Raw genomic sequence first — 24704 nt, forward strand, 5'->3', positions numbered from 1 at the left:
GGTAGCACCATAACTGCTGTCTTGCCGATGGACTGTGAATTAATGAACATTGAAGTTTCCTTATATATCCAAAGTCACGTTAAGCACAGTTGTTGAAAATGAAATAATGGGCATAAAAGAAAATGTTTTATTCAGTTTGTCAACTAGGGTGTTTTATCAGGATTAAGAAACACCATTGGTTGCAAAACTTCTTCACATTTGAAATAGTGGTGTGCAAAATAATGAATTCTGGTAACTATGCGTTAAAAATCATAACAAATGAACACTAGCTCTTGAGATTTAATTCCTGTCTATAAACCTATTGTAACCTGCAGAAAAGGTGTTTTCCTCTGGGTATTGTGGTAGACCTTCAGCACAGTGCACCACAGACTGATAAGACATTAGTAAATACACTTATCCAACCTCAAATTTCCCAGGTGAATTCTGTCTGGGCTGAGACACTGGGAGAATTAACAGATGTTGATTCCAGTCAGGAACACAACGGCACTGGGGTGCATAAGGTGGTTATCACACAGGGAGAGCAAGCAAATGTCTGAGCAGATTAATAATTGCATAATACCTTGTAACATATATGAGTGACAGAGGCTACCTGCCAGCTAGATTCTGGCATGTGGCACTATAGCGACCTAAAGAAAGAGATATTACTCAAAAAGAAATTCCAGCCTAAACTATAATGCTTAATCCTACGTAAGCCGCATGCAGAGATGTATTGGTTAGGTGCATATCTGTGATAATTTCCCAGATGACCATTCTGTCATCTTGTGGTATTTGCCACTGTATCAGTAAGTGGTACTGAGTAAGGATAGTTTGAGGTACAGGTACACAATTCTTCATCCAAAATCGAAAGTATTTTTCATGGAGTGTGGAGCATCATTTTGGCATGCGAACAGGTGACCCAACTCCACACCCACTCAAACAACGCCACTCAGATGTGACATGGCGGTGTAGCCCAGCATTGGAAGGTGTCAATTGTGTCTCAGCGCTCATACTATTCATACATGCATCTGCTGTTAGGTCGTTTTTTAAATTTCACTGTGAAAATGTCATTTATTCCAAAATCTGAAAAATTCCAAATTCCAAGAAACAACTGCCCCCAAGGATTTTGAATAATGTACTGCGTACCTGTAGTTCGCTGCCAACAACCCTCATTTGTGTTGGGTCTGCTTAGCGATTAGTGGCAAAAAAAAAAGACCACTCTGGAATATTTACAGCAGAAGCACTGCTCTTAGGTATGAAGAAAGTTTACTCTATGATAGCAATATATACCCAACTTAAGAAACCCAAGACTTATAAAGAGAGAGAGAGGCAGGATCTACCACCAGAGCTTCACTGGAGACTCTCACTGATGATGTTACCTAGTATGGTGACAAAATGTCTGAAAACAAACCTTCCAGCTCAACCTGAGCTACAAATCTTCTCAAAAATTGCTAACATCTACATTTGTTCAGGTGTAATTACCAAGACCTCAGGGAGCTGGTACAGATACATCCCCTCCTTCCAAAAGCTAGAGCAGAACCCCTTGACTCCACCCAGAGGCTGTAGAATAGTGGACAGGCAGGAGGCTGGAAAAACACATCAAGCCAGGCAGCCTCAGGAAGCGGAAAAGTCAACGTTTCGGGTGTAACCCTTCTTCAGGACCCGTGGACCCAATGTAACACGAACAGTAACTGCTTCAGAACCATTACCTCATACAACATCAACTGTACACTAACATTTTTCTAAAATTACCGGTTAGGTTTTGCAGAAAATAATCTCTATGGGTCATACAGCAACTGTAACCTGCAGTATAACCTACAAACAGAACATCATGCCATAATTAGCAAATCTGACCTAGTCCCTTAGGATAATAAATTACAGTGTTGACCAGGCTCGAGTCACTCAATGCTCACCTAACTCTAATCTTTGATGTGGTTGAAGCAGGTTAGTTACAGTACTACAAAAGACCATTCAATCATAAATTGTCATTCATGCTGTAGAAAGTCAGCATTAAAAGCATCATCGTAACAAAGGTTAGTTAGGTGCAGTGAAAACAGCCCAAAGGCCTTAAAAGAAATACTAGAATACGCTGAAAATCTGAAGTAGATGAAAGAATTGCTGGATGTTTACAACAGGTGAAAGGTTAACATTTCAGACATAGATCTCTTCCCAGCATACATAACATTCTGAAAAGGGAGGCCAGCTGGAACATAAACATGCCTTTTCTCTTCTCAGCAAGTGACAGAAATACTATGTAGTTCCAACACAGTTTCTTTATGAGGTTCTTGAAGGAGTTATTTTGCTGTTAACTGAGCATGGATGGTAAAGAGGCAGTCATCAGCAAGAAATTATTGTGCTGGACCAAAATTTTGTTTTCTTGGCAGATTCTGATTTTTAAAACTCTTTCACTAATTCCCTTGCTGCCAGGTCACATCTACATTGTTGTTTGGTCATTGTACACCCAGATGCAGTTTACATAGTACATATTTTAACCATATTTGACCTCGGACCTTTGGGTGACCATCCTCCAAGGCGGACTTCGGGACAGGCAGCAGCGAAAAGTGGCCAAGCAGAGGCTGATAGCTAAGTTCCATACCCATAGGGAGGGCCTCAAGCGGGATCTTAGGTTCATATCACACTACAGGTGACCACCGTTGCACTAGACACACACACACACACACAGGCACAGACACTCAGGCACTCCTATACACACAGACACATATATACACAGACACTCACACACACCCTTACAGACACACACACTCCCACACTCTCATATGCATCCTCTCAGAGACTTCGATCACTTTACACTCATGCACACACATATACACTCTCTCACAGACACTCACAACCCCCCACCCCAGACACACACACACACACCCCCTCAGACTTAAGGCACTCTACACTCACCCCACACACACACACACACACAACTCTCTCTCACACTCACCACCCCCAACCCAGACAGACAGACACACACACACACGCACAGAGACAGACACAAAGACCCACATGCAGACATTTTGTGGGGTGAATTTGTACTTGCAGAGTTACACTGTGCTTTGCTCAAAAGCTGCATGAATTCATGGAAAACTCTTATCTCACTTTTTAGATTAGAATCTATCTAAACATCATGACACAGACAGCGAACACAGGGGGCTAACACCTTCAACATATTGTGGATTAGTGGTGCTGGAAAAGCACAGCAGTTCAGGCAGCATCCAAATAGCTTCGAAATCGATGTTTCGGGCAAAAGCCCTTATATTGTCTAGCTAACACCAATTGTTACAGTTAACCTGAGAATTCAACTTTTAAAAAAAGGTTTTGTGATTCACACATGAAAGAAGTGAAACTATCATGGTATTCGAACAGATGAAAAGACTCAACAATCAAGGTATTTTTCAATGTATAATTTCAGTTACATCACACTGTAAACTTTTGCTATAAATTCTGTGCCTTACAATGGTGTCCTCCACAATCACCAGATGAAGGAGCAGTGCTCCAAAAGTTAGTGCGCTTCCAATTAAACCTGTTGGACTATAACCTGGTGTTGCATGATTTTTAACTGTGTACACCTCAGTCCAACGCCGGCATCTCCAAATCATATTTAAACCAGATGTTTAACTTAAGTCAGAAATTACCTATCCAATAACAAATACAGCTCCAGGTACCAGACTTCAATTCCACCCTTGGGTGATTGTGTCGAATTTGCACGATCCCCCCATATCTGCATGGATTTCTGCCGGGTACTCTAATTTCTTCCCACAGTCGAGATGTGCAGGTTAGGTGGATTGACCATGCTAAAAATTGGCCCATAGTGTTAAGGGATGTGCAGGATTGGTGGTTTCGCCATGGTAGGTAAAAACAAGATCCGTAGATGCTGGAAACCAGATTCTAGATTACAGTGGTGCTGGAAAAGCACAGCAGCACAGGCAGCATCCGAGGAGCAGGAAAAATCGACGTTTCAAGCAAAAGCCCTTCATCATAATAACAGATATTAAAAGAAATTGCTTGCTCATCCCATGGCCTAAAGACATTGCCCTGTCCAGAATGGGGATGGTGTTGTGCAGGATAGCAGGTACTAGTTTTTATTCAGTTCTGTGCTATGTTAAAGCTCCTGCTCCTCGGATGCTGCTTGAACTGCTGCGGTTTAGCCATGGTAAAAAAAACCCATGCGGAATTACAGAGATTGTAGGGGAAGGGATGCTAGTTGAATAGGATGCTCTTTGGAGGGTCGTGCAGAAAGAGGTCATTTGGTCTGTGGGAATTCTGATTCTATGAACTCTATTGGACTGCATTTAGACAAAAAGCTACCATTACAAAGTGCACAGACGGAACAATAGATATGATCTTATTCTGATGCATCACATCTTTGACAAAAAAAGCTCTAATGCACCAAAACAAACATTTACATGGCAAGACGATGGCTATGCAAATAACAGATATTAAAAGAAATTGTTTGCTCATCCCATGGCCTAATGACACTGCCCTGTCCAGAATGGGGATGGGGTTGCGCAGGATAGCAGGTACTTTTTATTCAGTTCTGTGCTATGTTAAAGCTCCTTGAATATTTGCTAAAAGTGGTGTAGTACTCAGAGACGTCATTTTTTTGTATCGCTTTGTTACCAAATGCTGTCACTGTGTAGGGCACAGAGAATTAGCACAGTTTGAGAAAGACAACAGAAACAGAGCTTTGAGTCACACAACACAGAAACAGACCATTCAGACCAGCTCAACCATGCCAAACAAAATTCCCAAACTAAACTAGCCCAATTTGCCTTTCTTTTGGCCCATACCCCTCTAAACGGTTCCTTTTCATGAATCTGTCCAAATTCTTTTAAATATTGTAACTATACCTGCATCTACCACTTCCTCTGGCAGTTCATTCCACATACAACTTCTGTCTGAAAATGCTGCCCCTCAGATCCCTTTTAAATCTTTCTCCTCTCACCTTAAAAACATGCCAACTAGTTTTGAAATCCCTCACCATAGGGAAAAGACCTTTGGCATTCACCTTATTTATGCCCCTCATAAATTTATAAATTTTATAAATTTCCATCAGGTTACCTCTCAACCTTCCACAATCCAGTTGGTATGACTAGCTATGGCTACCTGGATCAGTTGCTGTTTATTGGGTGTGAAATGAACAAGGTCAGCAAGCAATGCATTTGACAAATTGAGTTTGATAGTGACGGGGTCTCATGAAAATCAGCCACTCCCAATTCTTAACATTAAAGACAACAATGCAGCTTCACACTTTCACTTTTAACCAGTAGTCACTAAAAGTTCACAGTATGCAGAAAACCAGGTCATTGCTACTATCGGAACAAGAAAGGCAGATTTATTTCCATTGCAGCCAATGGTAAGAGAGCAGTACACATTTCCATCAGCAATACTCTTTCAGCCTTCTTCAATTGACCTGAACTACAGTTCAGATGTTAAAATTGTAATTGTTGATAGGCAGGAAGCTGTGTAAAAAGAAAGATGGAAATTTTATTTTGTTAAGTTGATGGCAAGGAGGGGTATAAAGGTGGAGACTGATAAAAGCTGTAGATAAAACTGCTGGAAATGAAAAAGAAAATGATGTCATTAGAACAAACTGCATGCAACAAGCCTGAGCAGGCTCTACAATGGTAAAAAAATCAAAGTAGTTAACCCTGTGAATGCTGGATCAACAAAAAAATGTTTAAGTAAAACATTTATTCAAAATACAATACAAAGACATTCTTCTAAATTCTCTGTTTGCAGAAAATCTGATTATAAATTTGTGGCAGGTGACACCAGCTACACAAATTAAACATCTGGACAGATTGCTGGTGGTTAAACTTTAACTAAACATCATACTAGAATATTCACAAGGAAAACTTTAATCTTAATTCAACTGTTCATTCTTTGCTGCAATCACGAGGTTCATAATATTGTGATGCTTTAGGACTGCAAATTTTGATTTATAAAGATTGTAGCATTTGGAACTGTAGCTTTAAATTTAAACTGCGCTGCAGTCTGTCTGGCAGTAAGCCACAGTGGTTTTATTGTTAGAGATCAAAGAAGGCACAGATAGCTTTACTGAGAGAAAGGTGAAAATTTGGAGACAATGACCACAGTCACTGATTATACCACAAATAGATATTCAGTCTTAAAGTCCCAGAAAGGTGTTACAGGTAACGAGTTCTAAATGCATTTTCTTATATGTGCTGATGCTGCTGAGATGGTGCACCCTGGTTCTCAACCACCTAAGATGTGGAGCTGCTGGTGGTGAATTGGGGTGGACAAAGTTAAAAAGTCACACAACACCAGGTTGTCTTACCTGTTGGGACTATAACCTGGAGTTGTGATTTTAACTTTCTTAAAAAATCACACAACATCAGGTTATAGTCGTACAGGTTTATTTGGAAGAACTAGCTTTTGGAGCACTGCTCCTTCATCAGGTGGTTGTGGAGTGTAAGACCATCCCCCAAGGCAGACTTTGGAAGAGGCAACAATGCCAAGTTCAGAAACTGGGATGGCCTCAACCAGGACCTTGGATTCATGTCACACTACAGGTGACCCCACTGCACTGCACACACACACACATCTACAGACCCAGACACTCACGCAGACCCTCCCTCATACGCTCACACATTGACACACCTCCCTTCCCCCACACTCTCATTCACCCTCTCAGACTTATACTCCTTTTTATACACACACACAGAGTCACCTTCTCTCCCCTCGCAGCCTCCCTCCCCCCCCACCAGCATTTTCCCCACTCCGACACACAAGTTTGTGGGATGAATTTGTACTTGCCGAATTACCTTTTATTTTGCTCAAAACCTGCAGGAATCCATGCAAGATTCTGTAAATCGCTTTTTAGAAATAGAATCAATCTGAACATTGGGGCACAGATAGACATTAACCTCACACCTTCAATGCATTATCTGAGCTGACATAGTACCTATTGTTAAAGTTCACTTGAGAATGTAACTTTAAAAAAAGTTCTGGGATTTACACATGAAAGAACTGAAATCAACATGGTCATTCTAAATGATGAGAGATGTAACAAGCAATTCTTTTTCAATATATCATTTCAGTTGCATCACACTGTAAGCTTTTGCTATAAGTTCTGTATCTTATAACCTTATACTCCACAATCACCTGATGAAGGAGCGTTGCTCCGAAAGCTAGTGCTTCCAAATAAACCTGTTGGACTATAACCTGGTGTTGCGTGACTTTTAACTTTGTACACCGCAGTCTAACACCGGCATCTCCAAATCAATTTTAACTTTCTCAACCACCTAGCCAGAGGAAAGAGCCTTTTGGCATGATTCTAGCATCTGCCCTGTCAAGCTATGTAAGAATTTGACGAACTTCAAATGGATGGCCTCTTACTCATCTAAGCTCTAAAGAATATAGACTCAAAGTCCTCGATCTCTGCTCATAGGATAATTTTGCCAAACAAGGATGCTTACTTCACTCCATCTCCAGCAAGTACATCCTTCCATCACCGAGGTGCAATACAACTGAATTAAATGAACATTATTCCTGTAATTAAAACTATTAACAAGGACGCCCAGGTTCTTGTCTTCAAAACGGGGAAAGATTTCAGAAATCTGAAGTATAAAGGGACTTAGGAGACCTAGTTCAGGATTCTTTTAAAGGTTAAGTTGGCAGGTAAGGCAGTAAATACAATGCTAGCATTCATTATCAGTGCGGCACAGTGGCTCAGTAGTTAGCACTGCTGCCTCATAGGGACCCAGGATCGATTCCAGCCTCAGGTAACTGAGTGGAGTCTGCTCTTTCTCTCAGTGACTGCATGGGTTTCCTCCCATATTAGGTGAATTGGCAATGCTAAATTGCCCATAGTGTCCAGGGATGTGCAGGTTAGGTGGATTAGCCATGGGAAATTGTAAGGTTACAGGGATAGGCTAGGAGGCTGGGTAGAATGTCTTCAGAGGGTCGGTGTGGACTCAGTGGATTGAATGGCCTACTTCCCGCACTGTGTGATGATTCTAGGATTATGATAAGGCTAGAATACAGAAGCAGAAATATACTGGCGAGGCTGTAAAAGGCTCTGGTCAGACCGCATTTTGGAATATCATGAACAGCTTCAGGCTATATCTAAGTAAAGATGAGCTGACCTTGGAGGGGGTCCAGAGAAGGTTCACAAGAATGATCCCAGTGATGAAGGGCTTGTCATGTGGAGTGGATGAGGACTGTGGGTCTGGACTCATTGGAGTTTAGAAAGATGAGGGGGGGATCTCATTGAAACTTATAGAATTTGGAGAAGCCTGACAGTGTGACGTGGAGAAGATTCTCCCTCTTGTCGGAGAGACTAGGTCTCAAGGGCACAATCTCAGAGCGAAGACATGACCCTTTCGAACGGAAATGAGGAGGAATTTATTCAGCCAGAGTGGCTTACCCGTGGAACTCACTGCCAGAGAATGTTGTGTATGCCAAGTGATTGAGTGCATTTAAGATAGGAAAAGAAGAAACAGTATAAAAAGAGCTCAATTCTCAATTTAAAACTGAGATTAGTTGCTCAAAAGCACAAACTTGTGGCATGATATACTGTAGTCTTACATTTAGTACTGAAACAGCCGTCTTTCATAAAGAACAATATACTGGAGAAATTCAGCAGCTATGTTAACATTTCAATCTCAATGATTCTTATGCATAGAACATAGAAAATAGGAACAGGGATAGGCCAGTCAGCCCTTCAAACCAGTACTGTGGCAAATAATTCCATAGGCTCACCCCTTTCTGGATGAAGGAACCTCAATGATCAATGGCCTATGCCATATCTTTAAACTATGACCCCTGATTCTGGGCTCCGTGGTCATCAAAAATATTTTTCCTAATTTTACCTTGCCTAGTCTTGTTAGAATTTTATAGGTTTCTTTGATATCACCCCTCATTCATATAAACTCCAGTGAATACAGACCTAACTGATCAAATCTCTCATCATATATCACTCCTGTCATACTGGGAATCAGTCTGGTAACTCTTTGTTGCAGTCCTTCCATAGCCAAAGCATCCTTCCTCAGGCAAGGAAGCCAAAACTGCACACAATGCTCTCGGTGTGATCTCACCAAGGCCTTGTACAAGTGCAAAAAGACTTGTACACAATTCAAAAGACTGCTGCACAATTCAAATCCTTTTATTTTGAAGGCTAACATGCCATTCGTCTTCTGCACCACCTGCTGCACCTCCACATTAAATTTCAGCAACAGGTGTGCAAGGATATCCAGGTCTCATTGAACCGACTCCTTTCCCAAACTATTGCCATTCATATAATAACCTGCCTTTCTGACTTTTAGTAACCAAAGGTGGATAACCTCACATTTATCCACATTATACTTTATCTGCTCTGTATCTGCCCACTTACATCTTATTTAAATCAGCTCTGCAGCCTCCTCACAGTTCAGCTTCCCACCCATTGTCACCTGCAGATATTGGAGATATTACATTTAGTTCTTTCATCTAAATTAGTAACATATATTGTGAATTCTTGGGAACCAAGCGCTGATCCCTGTGGTACTGACTAGTTACTGCCTACCACTCAGAAAAAGACATGTTTATCACTAGTCTTTGTTTGCCAAATCGTTCCATTTCAATACACTACCATCAATTCCACATGCTTTAATTTTACACATAATGTCTTATATGGGACTTTAGTGAAAGCCTTCTGAAGGAAAACCATATTCACTGGCTCCCCTTTATCAAATCTACCAGTCACATCCTTAAAAATTCCAACAGATTTGACAAACCTGCCTCAATTGCACAGTAACTAACAAACCTACTCTGCAAGGTCATACCATCAATTGATGTTGATATTTGCATAGATTTACATAGAATGTACAACACAGAAATAGGGCATTTTTACATTGTGACTTCACACCCTCAGGACACTCCAAAGCACTAAGCATGAATTATTTTTGAACCATAATGTTGAATGTTTGGCAGTCAATTTGTGCACAACCATATTCCAAAAGTAACAAAAGAAGTAACCAACCAGTTAATCAGTTTTTCAAAGGGGTAAATATTAGCCATGGTACCAAACATTTTGTGGGCTCTTTTACTCCAGCTGAACAGGTAGAGAAGGACTCGGTTTAAAATACCATCAAAATAGTGACAAGTTCCAGCAATGGAGTAGTCCCATCACCTAAGTTATGTCCTCAAGTCTCTGCAGTGGGTTTGAACCCACTTAGGCCCCAGACTGCTGCCACTGGGCCAAGCTCATACTCAAATACGCTATTTGCTTACCACCATGTTTTGCATCTTGGTTTCAACACAGGGCCATTTCATGAGTCAGGAAAAAGTGGAAAGGCAAGTTTTTTTTGAGGGGGAAGAATAGTTAATTTGATTAATCCTCATTTTGATTGTTATGTTTTTTGACTAAACTTCTGCTGTTAAGCAACGTCCTTTCTAGGCGGTGTGACGGTGCAGAGTCGAAGAGGGTGGTACTGGAAAAGCACAGCTAGTCAGGCAGTATCCGAGGAGCAGGAGAGTCAATGTTTCGAGCATAAGCTCTTCATCAGGAATGAGAGGTGGCCCAAGTGGGCTAAGAGATAAATTAGGCTGGGGGGGAGGGGGGAAGAGGGGTTGCTGATAGATCAGAGAGGAGGCAGGAAGGAAGATGGAGAGGCAGGGCACTTCAAAAGGGCAGTGCCGAGTTGAAAGTTGCATCTGGGATAAGGTGGGGGGAGGGGTAATGAGGAAACTGGTGAAATCCACATTGATCCCGTGTGGTTGGGGAGTCCCAAGATGGAAGATCAGGCATTCTACCTCCAGGCGTCAGTTGGCAAGAACTTAGTGGTGGAGGGGGCCCAGGACTTGCATGTCCTTGGTGGTGTGGGAGGGGGAACTAAAGTGTTCAGCCACGGGTTGGTGGGGCTGTTTAGTGCGGGTGTCCCAGAGATGTTCGCTGAAACATTCCGCTAGTTGGTGTCCTGTCTCCCCACTGTAGAGGAGACCACATAGAGGGCAATGAACACAGTAGATGACATGTGTGGAAGTACAGACAAGTCTCTGTCGGATATGGAAGGATCCTTTGGGGTCTTGGAGGAAGGGGAAGATAGATATAGGCACAGGTTTTGCACTTCTTGTGATGGCAGGGGAAGGTGCCAGGAGTGCAGGGTGGGTTAGTGGGAGGGGGGGGGCGTAGACCTAACAAGGGAGTTGTGGAGGGAATTGTCTCTGTGGAATGCAACTAGGATAGGGAGGGAAATATATCCCTGGTAGTGCAGTCTGTTTGTAGGTGGCATAAATGGCAGAGAGTGATGTGTTGTATCTGGACGTTGGTGGGGTGGCAGGTGAGGACCGGGGTGGGGGGTGGTGGTTCAGTCCTTGTTGCGATTAGAGGGGTGGGGTTCAACGGCAGAGGTGTAGGAAGTGGAGGAGATGTGCTGTAGGGGGCCATGGGGGTGGGGAATTTGCAGTCCTTGAAGGAGGTGGCCATCTGGGATGCTCTGTGGTGGAACTGGTCCACCTGGGAGCAGATGCGGTAGAGACAGAGGAATTGGGAGTAGCAATTTTACAGGAGGCAGGGTGGGAGGAGGTGTAGTCCCAGCAGCTATGGGAGTCAGTGGGTTTGAAGTAGACGTCTGTGTTGAATCGGTCACCAGAAATAGAGATGAAGAGATCCAAGAAGGGGAAGCAGGTGTCCGAGATGGTCCAGATGAACTTGAGATCAGGGTGGAAGGGGTTAATGAAGTTGATGAATTGTTCAACCTCCACATGAGAGCACAAAGTGGCACTGATAGTCATCAATGTAGTGGAGCAAAAGGTACGGAACAGTGCTTGTGCAGCTGCAGAAGATGGGCTGTTCCACATACCTGACAGAGGCATTTCCAGCTACATTCCCCCCAGCCTGTCCTACCTATCCACCTTCCTTACCACTTATCTGCTCCACCCTCCTCTCCGATCTATCAGCATCACCCCCTCCTTTCATCTACTTATCACATTCCCAGCTACCTTCTCCACAGCCCCCCATTTATCTCTCAGCCCCCTTTGGCTACCCCCTCATTCCTGATGAAGAGCTCATGCTCAAAATGCCAACTCTCCTACTCCTCCTGCGTGAGCATGTGTGAGTGCGAGTGAGCGTGAGTGAGAGTGTGTGTGTTTGCATATGCATGCCTGGTAAAGTGTGTGTGACAATGTGATGGAGTATAAGCCTGAGAGGGTGTATGCATGGATGAGAGTGTGGGGTGTGTGTGTGTCACACGCAAACACGCTCACATGCGCACACACACACACACTCTCTCTCTCTCTCATGTACACACACAAAAGTCTATGGGGTGAATTTGCATTTGCAGAATTATATCTGCAGACATTCTATTTTGCTCAAAAAGCACTCAATCTGCAGGCAGTCAATGCAGGCATAAATCCATGTAATAATTTATAAATTCCTACTTTGGAAATACAACCACTCTGACTCACGACGTGATACAGACAAACTCTAACCTCACACCTTTAATGCATTGTCTGAGCTGAGATGTCACCTTTTTTAATATAAAATCTTAAGTTATCTTGAGAATGTGATTTAAAAGTAGTTCTGGGATTTACATATTAATGAATTGAAACCTGCAACCTAGTCTAAAAGATGAAAGACTTAACAGCAATCTAGGTTTGTTCAATATATCATTTCAGTTGCATGACACTGCAATCTTTTGCTATAAATTCTGTATCTTATGATCCTGCTCCACAGCTACCAGAGGAAGGAGCAGTGCTCCAAAAGCTAGTTCTTCCAAATAAACCTGTTGGACTATAACCTGGTGTTGTGTGATTTTTAACTTTGTCCTCCCCAGTCCAACCCCGACTCCTCCACATCATGACTCCAGAAAGACAGATCTTACATCAGCATAGCACCTTTCAGAATCCCTCCCGTCTACTTAAATGCTTTACGGTCAATTAAACATTTTTGACGTATAGTCATTGTTGTACCTAGATGAAGGCAATAATTAATTTGTGCATAGAAAGTCTTTTCCCTGGGGTGGGGAAGTCCAGAACTAGAAAACATAGGTTTAGGGTGAGAGGGGAAAAATATAAAAAAAAAGAGACCTAAGGTGGTACGTGTATGGAATAAGCTGCCAGAGGAAGTGGTGGAAGATAGTACAATTGCTATATTTAAAAGGCATCTGGATGGGTATATGAATAGAAAGCATTTAGAGGGATATGGGCTGGGTGCTGGCAGGTGAGACTAGATTGGGTTGGAATATCTGGTCGTCATGGACAAATTGGACCGAATGGTCTGTTTCTGTGCTGTACATCTTTATGACTCGGACTCTATGAGCAGATAATCTGTTTTAGAGTATAATAAATATTTAAGGACATTAGGAGAATTGCACGACTTTTCTCTGAACAGAGTGTGCTCCAAATACAAAGAAGGCTACTGCTACCTACACATGCAGTTGACACCAGTAACTCGGCGTCAGATTTGCCTAGGCTGTTAATCAGCAATAAGATTTTGGCAACTTGCAGCAATTAAGAAGGGTGACCTTGGCCACAATAAAGAAAGCTTTGGATAACAGCAGGGTTGATTGTAGAAATTCTGGTCCCAAAAGAGGTTTAGTATCAAGGTCTGGAGAAAGATGCAGTGGTCGTTGTCAAGGTTTGTTCCGAGCAGCTCTGTGAATGCTGGGCTCTGCGGTTTGTAGGCTGTTCCCAGAAATGCGCACACAGACAAATTTCAACTGCTCCTGGAGGACCATCAACTCAGTGAAACATGCTCTTTCATTTGCCTAAAACTTGTGGGTCTTCCAGTGTAAAGGGTTGACCTTGATCAAGTGTCGCAGACTGGAACATTCTAAGGTCCAGGACTACACGCTGAGTGATGAACTAAAACTTGGGGCAGCTGCCACTAAGGGCCAGTGGGGAAAAACCACCATTAAGAACTTTCTACCAAAATAAAATGAGGGTCCATTCAGTTATCAGACCCTTTTGTCACCTCAAAATAGCGTCATCTGTGACTAGGAAATGTAGTTGTTTGCAACTGCAGTGAAGCCCTGAGAAATGCCAAATTCTAACACGTTTGGTTATTTTTCCCCTGAAAAGATTATACAGAACTGTTTTGTACCTTGTGAATGAACATAAAGATATTTTTTGTGAATAAGGAATACTTTTGCAATAAAAGAATCAGAAAGCTGAAGAAAGGCTCAAATTGTTAATAAGTAAACAGAAGGGAAAATAGTAAAGAAGGTGAAGGAGCCAACACATATGAAACAATTAATGAAGAAATCCACAGCCAAACAATAAAAGTTGCAAGCAGAACATTCTGAAGCCATAGCAGAACCCACAGAAATCAACTGGTGTCCCGCAGTCAGTATCATTCTCAACAGAGATCATTTCAAATTGCATAATTTGTTGAATTTTGTTTGAATTTAACATTTGTTAAATCTCCATGCTCTCTACTATAATAAAAAGGTGTCTAGCACGTTATTTCACTTGATCCATTTGCGCATGCGTGTCTTTGCACCATCTAGAGGTGGCGATCATATAATTCAGACTTCTTTGAATACTCCCAGAGAATCTTTTATGAAACCACTGATGACAAACAGGGCCTCATCTCAACAAAAAGGCTGTACTGACATATCAGCTAACAGATCTCAAATAAGTATGCAATACTAAAAACACCAGTTGAAAAATAATCTTCAATTTTTTAATTTTGCCATGTGCTAGGATTCAGGTTACTGTCTGTTGCAATCATTGCTGAGAAACAGTATCACACTTATGCAATCAATACTCATATCAAGCACTCCTGAGCAAACATCCAAGCTCAGGCAGGCTCAATGTGAAGTCAAACGATTTCTATATGGAACTTGGATATCATCGCTATAAAAGAAACGTGACTTAGGGATGGACAGGACTGGCAGCTCAATACTCCAGGGTACAGATACTATAGAAAGAGTGGCAAGACAGGAGGGGGTGGTGTGTTTAGTTAGGGATAACATTATAACTGTACTTAGGGACGATATTCATGCAAGATCATCCAGTGAAGTTACATGGATGGAACTAAAAAAAAGATAGGGATGATCACCTTGTTGGGATTGTATTACAGATGCCCCCAGTAGTCAGAGGAAAATTGAGAAGCAAATATGTAAGGAGATCTCAGATTTCTGGAAGAAAAATAGGGTTGTAATGTGAAGAGAATTTAAGTTGCCAAATAGAGACTGGGACTGTCATAACATTAAGGGCATGGATGGGGAGGAATGCGTTAAGTGTGTACAAGAAAATTTTCTTATTCAATTTTTGGATGTACCAAATAGAGAAAGAGCAATTCTTGACCTCAAGTTGGGAAATAACATAGGGCAAGTGACTGAGGTGTCAGTGGGAAAGCATTTTGGGGCAAGTGATGATAATTCCATTAGTTTTAAAATAGTTATGGAAAAGGATAGAACTGCTCAAAAAGTTAAAATTTGAAATTGCAGCAAAGCTGATTTTGACAGTATTAGACAGGAATGTTCAAAAGTTGATTGGGGGAGACTGGTTGCTAAAAGAAGACAGTTAGGAGGTGAGAGGCCTTTAAGAATGAGGTAACAAGTTCACATTCAGTATGCTTCTGATAGAGTGAAGGGCAAGGCTGATAGGAGTAGGGAATACCGGATGACTAGAAAAATTGAGGCTTTGGTCAAGAAAAAGGAATAATTTATCAGGGTACAGAAAGCTGGGATCAAGTGAATTCCTAAAGAATACTTAAGGGGGTATACTTAAGAGGGTAATTAGGAGGGCAAAAAGGGGACATAAGATAGCTTTGGCAAATAAAGTTAAGGAGATTCCAAAGAGATTCTTTGTGTAAATACATTAACAGCAAAAGAATAGTTGAGGATAAAATAGGGCCCCCTTAAAAATCAACAAGACCATTTGTGTGTGGAACCACAGGAGATGCGTGAGATACTAAATGAGTATTTTACACCAGTATATACTGAAGAGAAGGTCATAGAAGGTGGACAGCTTGGGGAAATAAATATTGATACCTTGAAAAGTTTCCACTTTACAGAAAAGGAGGTGCTGAAGGTTTTAAACACCAGTTTAAACCCCCAGTTCCTAGTCAAGTGTTTCCAAGAACTTTGTTGGAAGTGTTAATGTACAGATTTGAGACGTTATTATATTGAGACATTACCTTTTCAATTAGAAAAAAGATTGCTAGGCCCCTTGCAGAGATACTTGCATCATCAAAAGCTACAGGAGAGGTGCCAGAAGACTTGAGGTTGGCTAATGTGGTGCCATTATCTAAGAAAGGTGGTCAGGAAAAGCCAGGGAACTATAGACTGGTAAGCCTTAATGTCAGTGGTGAGTAAGTTGCTGCAAGGGTTTCTATGGGACAAGATTTACATGCATTTGGAAAGCAAGGACTGATTACGGATAATCAGCATGGCCATATGCATGTAAAAACGCCTCTCGTTAACTTGATTGAGTTTTGTTGAAGAGGTGACAAAGATTAATGAAGGCAAAGAGGTGGACATTATCTATAGAGACTTCAGTAAAGTGTTTGACAAGATTCCACATGGTAGACTGGTTAGTAAGGACAGATCACATGGGATCCAGGAAAGCTAGCCAATTGGACATTAATCTGTCTTGAAGGTAGGAGACAGAGGATAGTGATGGAGGGAATGTTTTATGGCCTGGAAGCCTGTGACCAGTGTGTACCACAAGAATCAGTGATAGGTCCACTGCTTTTCATCATTTTCAAATGATTTGGATGTGAATATCAGAGTAAGTTTACAGATGACACCAAAATTGGTGGTATAGACGACAGTGAAGAAGATTACCTCAAAATATGATGAGACTTTGATCAGATAGGCCAAAGAATGACACACTGAGATTAATTTTGTTAAAATTGATGTGCTGCATTTCAGTAAGGCAAGCCATGGCAGGACTTATACAGTAAATGGTAGGGCCCTAGGGAATATTGCTGAACAAAAAGACCTAGGGTGCAGGTGCATAGTTCCTTGAAAGTCGTGTTTCAGGCAGGTGGTGGTGAAGGCGGCATTGGCATGCTTCCCTTTACTGGTCTGTGCACTGGGTTTAGGAGTTGGGATGCCATGTTGCAGTTGTACAGGATATTGGTGATGGTTCTTTTGGAATACTACTTACAATTCTGATCGCCCTATCGGAAGGAATTTTGTTAAACTTGAAAGGGTGCAAAAAAGATTTTCAAGGATGTTGCCAGGGCTGCAGCACTTGAGCTATACGGACAGACTGAATAGGCTGGGTCCTGGAGTCTCAGAAACCGAGGGTGACCTTTTTTGAGGTTTATAAAATAATGAAGGGCATGGATAGGGTGAATAGCCAAGGAATGTTTCCCAGTGTGGGGAACTCTAAAACTAGAGGATATTGGTTTAAGGGGAGGAGGAAAACATTAAAAAAAAAGACCTAAAGGGTAACTTTTTCAGAAGGTAGTGCATGTATGGAATGAGCTGCCAGAGGAAGTGGGGAAGGCAGGTATAATAACAATATTTAAAAGGCGTCTTGATGGGTCTATGAATAGGAAGGATTTAGAGGGATTATGGGCCAAATTCTGGCAAATGGTACGAGATCATATTGGGATGTCTGGTCAATGCAGATAAGTTGGACCAAAAGGTCTGTTTCCATGCTGTATAACTCTGAGTCTAACTAAACAAAGCAGGCATAATGTAAGTTGGATATAAGGAAATTCTGATTCCAAAATCTAACAATTGCCATTGCTTTGATACAAGTCACTCTTGAGTGATCCAGGAGTATTCCATCATTCCTGCTGTACAGGTTTGGCAGTCAGATTTTGGTGACATACATGACAATGACTTCGCCATTGCAAATCTCTTCTGTTTTTGCTGCTGGTGACACAAAGTCTTCTTACACCTGTTCCGCTGTTGAGAACCTTTCAGGTCACACTTTATCTGATGAATCCCCCTGACCTTGCTGCCACGGAAGGCCTTACCAAGAGCAAAGAGCTCTGACAGTACCGCTTGAAGGATCACTGAAGCACATAAGCTTCTCCTGTATGTCAAGATGGCAATCCATGGACTGCCCAACTATATAGAGAAAATGACCAAGCCAAGGAAATTATTCAGAATTTCAAATCCTAATCAATAACCAGGGATCCCTGATTGTCCCACCCCTGAATAACTAGTGGAGAAGCACAAAGTCAATGTGTAAGACACTGAATGACTGCATATGGGTAACATCGCGACAAGAATCTGAGCCACAGAGCCAGATCATAAAAGATGAACACTATGGGATAAAAGACATACTATATAACTAAAAATATGCTTAAGGTAATGGTTATGCATAAAGACAATTGCACAAAGCACAACTGGTGAATTAAACTATGAAATAAGTAATTTTGGGGATTATTTCACTTGCTGCCTCACATATTAAAGTTTAAATACAGAAACAATTATTTTAGCCAACCTTTCACAACCATTCAAGTACAGGGGAGATTGTTTCTACAATTACAGTTTCAATCAACCATGCTTGGCTTCCAGCATTATTTATAACCTGCGTGACACAGCTGCTGAACTTTGACGTTCTGGACCAGATCCACTTCAGGGCTTGGTTTCCTATCAGTGATGATACTAACACGTCCACACATCATATTCTCTGAATGTTGATTTAAACACAAAGGTACGACTACTCTCAGACTTACCCATTAATATAACTTTACTGGGGTGAATGCATGCAAAGTACAGGCAACAAAGAAAACAGTTCTAAATTAACTGCATTATTAAAACTGGGCCATCTCTGCTAATCCATGCACATATACTGAGCCCAGATAATGACATTGGGTTTTAACAGTCCGTGGTATTAAAGACATTTTCTAACAACCTCCACTCTCTATCTTGCTGCTAAATGCAACATCTGCTTATTACCTTAAAAAATTAACACACCATTCTCTCCCATATTGAATTTCATCACTGAACATTACCTTTTGTCCGGGCTACTCTCTGACAAATCCCAAGTCGTCAATAGACTAGTTTTACCCAATTGTCTGTGTCCACATTTTGTTAGGCCCTCGGCCATTACATTACCACATGGACCTGACATTTACTTCTGAAAATGAAAACCAAAGAGAATCAGGGATAGAAATACAGAACAAAGGATAATAACATCGGGGTGGGGGTGGATAATCCATAGAAAAGAATTAGCTCAGAGAAGTTCTGTTAAACATTTCACGAGTGAGGGTGGGGGAACGGGGTGGGGAGACAGGTCGGGGGAGACGAGCGGGGGGGGACAGGCTGGGGAGACAAGTAGGGGGATGGCTGGAGATGAACAAAAGCAAAGAAAATTTACAGCCCAGGAAAAGGCCCTTTGGCCACCCAAACCTGAGCCGATCCAAATCCACTGTCTATAACTATCACCCAATTCCTAAGTATCTGTATATCCCTCTGCTCCCCACCTACTAATGCATCTATCCAGATACACCTTAAATGAATCTAGGGTGCCTGCCTCTACTACCTCTGCTGGATATGCATTCCAGGTACCTACCACTCTGTGTAAAGTATTTTGCACATGTATCTCCCTTAAACTTTGAACACGTGACTTCTCATTATTGAATCCCTCACGCTGAGAAAAAGCTTATGTCTATACCCTTCATGGTTTTGCAGACCTCAATCAGGTCGCCCCTCAATCTCCTTGTTTCTAATGAAAACAATCCTAATCCACTCAACCTCACTTCATAGCTAGCACCTTCAATACCAGGCAACATCATTGTAAACCCCCTCGAAACCATCCTCATCCTTTAGATAAAGTGGCGATCATAACTGAGGGGGAGGGGGGAGGGGGGGGGGGGGGAGGGGGGGGGGAGGGGGGGGGGGGGGAGGGGGGGGGGGGGGAGGGGGGGGGGGAGGGGGGGGGGGGAGGGGGGAGGGGGGGGGGGAGGGGGAGGGAGGGGGGAGGGGGGGGGGGGAGGGAGGGGGGAGGGGAGGGGGGGGGGAGGGGAGGGGGGGGGGAGGGGGGAGGGGAGGGGGGGGGGAGGGGGGGGGGGAGAGGAGGGGAGGGGGGGGGGGAGAGGAGAAGGGGGGGGGGGGGAGAGGAGAAGGGGGGGGGGGGAGAGGAGAAGGGGGGGGGGAAGGAGAGGGAGAGGGAGGGGGAGGGGAGGGAGGGGAGGGGAGGGGGAGGGGAGGGAGGGGAGGGGAGGGGGAGGGGAGGGAGGGGAGGGGGAGGGGAGGGAGGGGAGGGGGAGGGGAGGGAGGGGAGGGGGAGGGGGATGGAGGGGAGGGGGAGGGGGAGGGAGGGGAGGGGGAGGGGAGGGAGGGGGAGGGGGGGGAGGGGGGGGAGGGGAGGGGGAGGGGAGGGAGGGGGGGGGGAGGCGGGGGGAGGGGGGGGAGGCGGGGGGAGGGGGGGAGGCGGGGGGAGGGGGGGGAGGCGGGGGGAGGGGGGGGAGGCGGGGGGAGGGGGGGAGGCGGGGGGGGAGGGGGGGGAGGGGGGGGAGAAGGGGGGGGGAGGAGGGGGGGGAGGAGGAGGGGGGGGGAGGAGGGGGGGGGAGGAGGGGGGGGGAGGAGGGGGGGGGGAGGAGGAGGGGGAGGGGAGGGGGGGAAGGGGGGAGGAGGGGGAAGGGGGGAGGGGGGGGAAGGGGGGAGGGGGGGGAAGGGGGGAGGAGGGGGGGGAAGGGGGGGGAAGGGGGGAGGAGGGGGGGGAAGGGGGGAGGAGGGGGAGGGAGGGGGGAGGGGAGGGGGGGGGGAGGGGAGGGGGGGGGGAGGGGGGAGGGGAGGGGGGGGGGGAGGGGGGGGGGGAGAGGAGGGGAGGGGGGGGGGGAGAGGAGAAGGGGGGGGGGGGGAGAGGAGAAGGGGGGGGGGGGAGAGGAGAAGGGGGGGGGGAAGGAGAGGGAGAGGGAGGGGGAGGGGAGGGAGGGGAGGGGAGGGGGAGGGGAGGGAGGGGAGGGGAGGGGGAGGGGAGGGAGGGGAGGGGGAGGGGAGGGAGGGGAGGGGGAGGGGAGGGAGGGGAGGGGGAGGGGGATGGAGGGGAGGGGGAGGGGGAGGGAGGGGAGGGGGAGGGGAGGGAGGGGGAGGGGGGGGAGGGGGGGGAGGGGAGGGGGAGGGGAGGGAGGGGGGGGGGAGGCGGGGGGAGGGGGGGGAGGCGGGGGGAGGGGGGGGAGGCGGGGGGAGGGGGGGGAGGCGGGGGGAGGGGGGGGAGGCGGGGGGAGGGGGGGAGGCGGGGGGGGAGGGGGGGAGGGGGGGGAGAAGGGGGGGGGAGGAGGGGGGGGAGGAGGAGGGGGGGGGAGGAGGGGGGGGGAGGAGGGGGGGGGAGGAGGGGGGGGGAGGAGGAGGGGGAGGGGAGGGGGGGAAGGGGGGAGGAGGGGGAAGGGGGGAGGGGGGGGAAGGGGGGAGGGGGGGGAAGGGGGGAGGAGGGGGGGGAAGGGGGGGGAAGGGGGGAGGAGGGGGGGGAAGGGGGGAGGAGGGGGGGGAAGGGGGGAGGAGGGGGGGGGAAGGGGGGAGGAGGGGGGGAGGAGGGGGGGGGGGGAGGGGGGGGGAGGGGGGGGGAGGCGGGGGGAGGGGGGGAGGCGAGGAGGGGGGGGGAGGGGGGGGGGGGGGGGGAGGGGGGGGGAGGGGGGGGGGGGGGGGGGAGGGGGGGGGGGGGGGAGGGGGGAGGGGGGGGGGAGGGGGGGAGGGGGGAGGGGGGGAGGGGGGGGGGGGGGGAGGGGGGGGAGGAGGGGAGGGGGGGAGGGGGGGGGGGGGGGGGAGGGGGGGGAGGAGGGGAGGGGGGGAGGGGGGGGGGGGGGGAGGGGGGGGGGGAGGGGGGGGGGGGGGGGGGGGGAGGGGGGGAGGGGGGGGGGGAGGGGGGGAGGGGGGGGGGAGGGGGGGGAGGGGGGGGGAGGGGGGGGGGGAGGGGGGGGAGGGGGGGAGGAGGGGAGGGGAGGGGGAGGGGGGGAGGGGGGGGGGAGGGGGGAGGGTGAGGGGGGAGGGGGAGGGGGAGGGGGAGGGGGGAGGAGGAGGGGAGGGGGGGGAGGGGGGAGGGGGAGGGGGGGAGGAGGGGAGGGGGGGGAGGGGGGAGGGGGGAGGAGGAGGGGGAGGGGAGGGGGAGGAGGAGGGGAGGGGGGGAGGAGGTGGGGAGGGGGGGAGGAGGAGGGGAGGGGGGGAGGAGGAGGGGAGGGGGGGAGGAGGAGGGGAGGGGGGGAGGAGGAGGGGAGGGGGGGAGGAGGAGGGGAGGGGGGGAGGAGGAGGGGAGGGGGGGGGGGAGGGGGGAGGGGGAGGGGGGAGGAGGAGGGGGGGGGAGGGGGAGGGGGGAGGGGGAGGGGGGGAGGGGGAGGGGGGAGGGGGAGGGGGGAGGGGGAGGGGGGAGGAGGAGGGGGGGGAGGGGGGGGAGGAGGGGGAGGAGGGGGGGGAGGGGGGGGAGGAGGGGAGGAGGCGAGGAGGGGAGGAGGGGGGGGAGGGGGGGGGAGGGGGGGGAGGAGGGGAGGAGGAGGGGGGGGAGGCGGGGAGGGGGGGGAGGCGGGGAGGGGGGGAAGGGGGGGGAGAGAGGGGGGGGAGGGGGGGAGGGGGGGAGGGGGGGGGGAAGAGGGGGGGGGGAGAGGGGGGGGGGGGGAGAGGGGGGGGGAGACGGGGGGGGGGGGGAGAGAGGGGGGGGGGGGAGAGGGGGGGGGGAGAGGGGGGGGGGGGAGAGGGGGGGGGGGAGAGGGGGGGGGGAGAGGGGGGGGGGGAGAGGGGGGGAGGGGGGGGGGAGAGGGGGGGAGGGGGGGGGAGAGGGGGGGAGGGGGGAGAGGGGGGGAGGGGGGGGGAGGGGGGGGGAGAGGGGGGGAGGGGGGAGAGGGGGGGAGGGGGGGGGAGGGGGTGAGGGGGGAGGGGGGGAGGGGGGAGGGGGGGAGGGGGGAGGGGGGGGAGAGAGGGGGGGGAAGGGGGTCGGGATGAGTTGTTAAGGAAGAAGGAAGGGTGAATGGGGCGGGTTACTTGTGGTTGAGCCGTGCGGAGGAGACGGGGGGGGGGGGGAGAGAAGCGTGCGCGCGTTGGCGGGGTCCGCGATGGGGTGAGGGAGGATGCGCGCGGGGGTTAGCGCGCGGAGGGGGCGGGGCACTGATCACACGAACGCCCAGGCCTCGCGCCCCGCCAGGAGCTAACGGTTCCCGCGAGGACCTGCGCGTTGCATCCTCCGACTCGTAGTTCGTTCCTCGCGGCTCTCCACTTCACAAGGCCGCCGGGAAACTACAAGTCCCAGAAGCCACCGCTTCCCGATAGCATGCGCACTGGCATGAAATGAAAAATAATCCTCGCTCCAACGGGACTATGTCCCTCACCAGACATCTACTTCTGTCGAATTGTAATTGAGCGTAAAATTTCCGTAAGATACTGTAAATCCATCAAGAATCCCAGCACTTACCCCATTAACCAATCCATATGCGCTGCACCTCCTCGTGGCCTCCAATTTTTTTTTAAAAAGACCTCTTCTTCAAAGGTAGGCGGATCGTTCAGTTTTATTCAGCGCTTACAGGAGTTACACGGTTGCGATTTGTTCTAAATGATTTAGATTAGGAGGCTTATCGTGGGCTCAAATCTGTCATTTCATCGGAGTTTTTTTCCCAACTGACCGGAAGTAAACACAGCAGCGTGACGTCACTGGGTGGTGCTTTTATGGGTGTCGTCATTACGCAGCGTACGCGCGGTCACGTGATCACGTCACACCCTCTCCCACGTGGAATACACAGGACCATGAAATGGGTTTAGCTCAGTTTGTCTGGATTAGTGGCTCACAGAGCAATGTGATGCCAGCAGTTCAAGTCCCATCACTGGTTTGAGGTTACAATGAGGTCTTTCCTTCTCAACCTCTTCCTTGAGCTCTGGTGGCCCTCGGTTTAAATCACCACCCTAATGCTCACTCTAATGAGAGAGCAGCCCCTATGGTCTAGTGAGACTATGGTGGTGAGAACAACACAGCACCAGGTGTCTAAGACCCAGTCTGCTTCATTTCCTTCACCAAGGAGTTCCTCAGAATTTTGGTTGCATTTCAGCCCCACACTCCTGAAGTCCGGAGAGCCCATGCAGGGAGGGTGGGAGAGGTCAGAGGGCCTTCTTTCAGGTCTGCTCCTGGACCTGTCCAAAATGGCCATTAACATGGTCAGACAGCAGGCCACAGAGGGGGGTCATTGTTACTGTCCAACTAACCGTCTGCACCTCTTGCACCATTACATCCATGCTTGAATGTCCCTAGGGAAGGCCCATACTGCACTAACTGGTACGAGAGGGGCTTTTAGAGACTGGTGGGTACTGCAAGAGTTGGGTGTATCATCACACCAGAAAATGTTATTTTAGCCTACTATTTCATTTTATAACATTCTGAGAAGGTACCCTCCATCTTGACCTCAGAGCTGAGTGTGATCCCTGATGATTTCATGGTGTTTGTATTGTTCGCGACTCTTTGGATGTTGAAGCATCCCATGTCCAAGGGTGGCAAAATGCAGACAATGTTTGGGTTTTAGATTAGATTAGATTACTTTGGGTCAGGTATCAACTGACAGTGGCCATCCCCGACTGAGAGACTTCAACAAGTGTCACTCAACATTCAGTGGCATTGCCATTACTGAATCGCCTCACTGCCACAAGACAGATTATAAGAGCATGAGAACGAGGAGCAGAAATAGGCAAATTCAACCCATCGAGCCTCCTCTGCCATTTAATATAATCATAGATGATCTCATCTCAGCCTCAAATCCACTTTCCTGCACACTCCTCATAACCCTTCGACCCATTAATAATTTAAAAATCTTATCCTTAAATTTACGCAATGTCTCAACATCTGCCACAGCCTAGGATAATGGGTTCCACCAATTCATTGAGAGAAGTGGT

General features: G+C 47.6%; 1 protein-coding gene and 1 long non-coding RNA gene across 2 annotated transcripts in view; one reads left to right on the forward strand and one right to left on the reverse strand.

The window, feature by feature from the left end:
* LOC140489300 (MOB kinase activator 2-like) overlaps window positions 1-23401 on the reverse strand; it is a 49607-nt gene extending 26206 nt beyond the window's left edge. Inside the window, exon 1 of the mRNA XM_072588696.1 lies at window positions 23242-23401. Within this exon, the coding sequence (XP_072444797.1) occupies window positions 23242-23258 (17 nt within the window). The 5' untranslated portion in view covers window positions 23259-23401. The remainder of the gene's footprint in view (window positions 1-23241) is intronic.
* The window catches only part of LOC140489301 (uncharacterized), a 5427-nt gene continuing 3879 nt past the window's right edge, over window positions 23157-24704 (forward strand). Inside the window, exon 1 of the long non-coding RNA XR_011963119.1 lies at window positions 23157-23316. This is a non-coding gene — a long non-coding RNA (uncharacterized lncRNA). The remainder of the gene's footprint in view (window positions 23317-24704) is intronic.

The sequence above is a fragment of the Chiloscyllium punctatum genome, chromosome 18 (genome assembly GCF_047496795.1).
Source record: "Chiloscyllium punctatum isolate Juve2018m chromosome 18, sChiPun1.3, whole genome shotgun sequence".
Classification (NCBI taxonomy): Eukaryota; Metazoa; Chordata; class Chondrichthyes; order Orectolobiformes; family Hemiscylliidae; genus Chiloscyllium; species Chiloscyllium punctatum.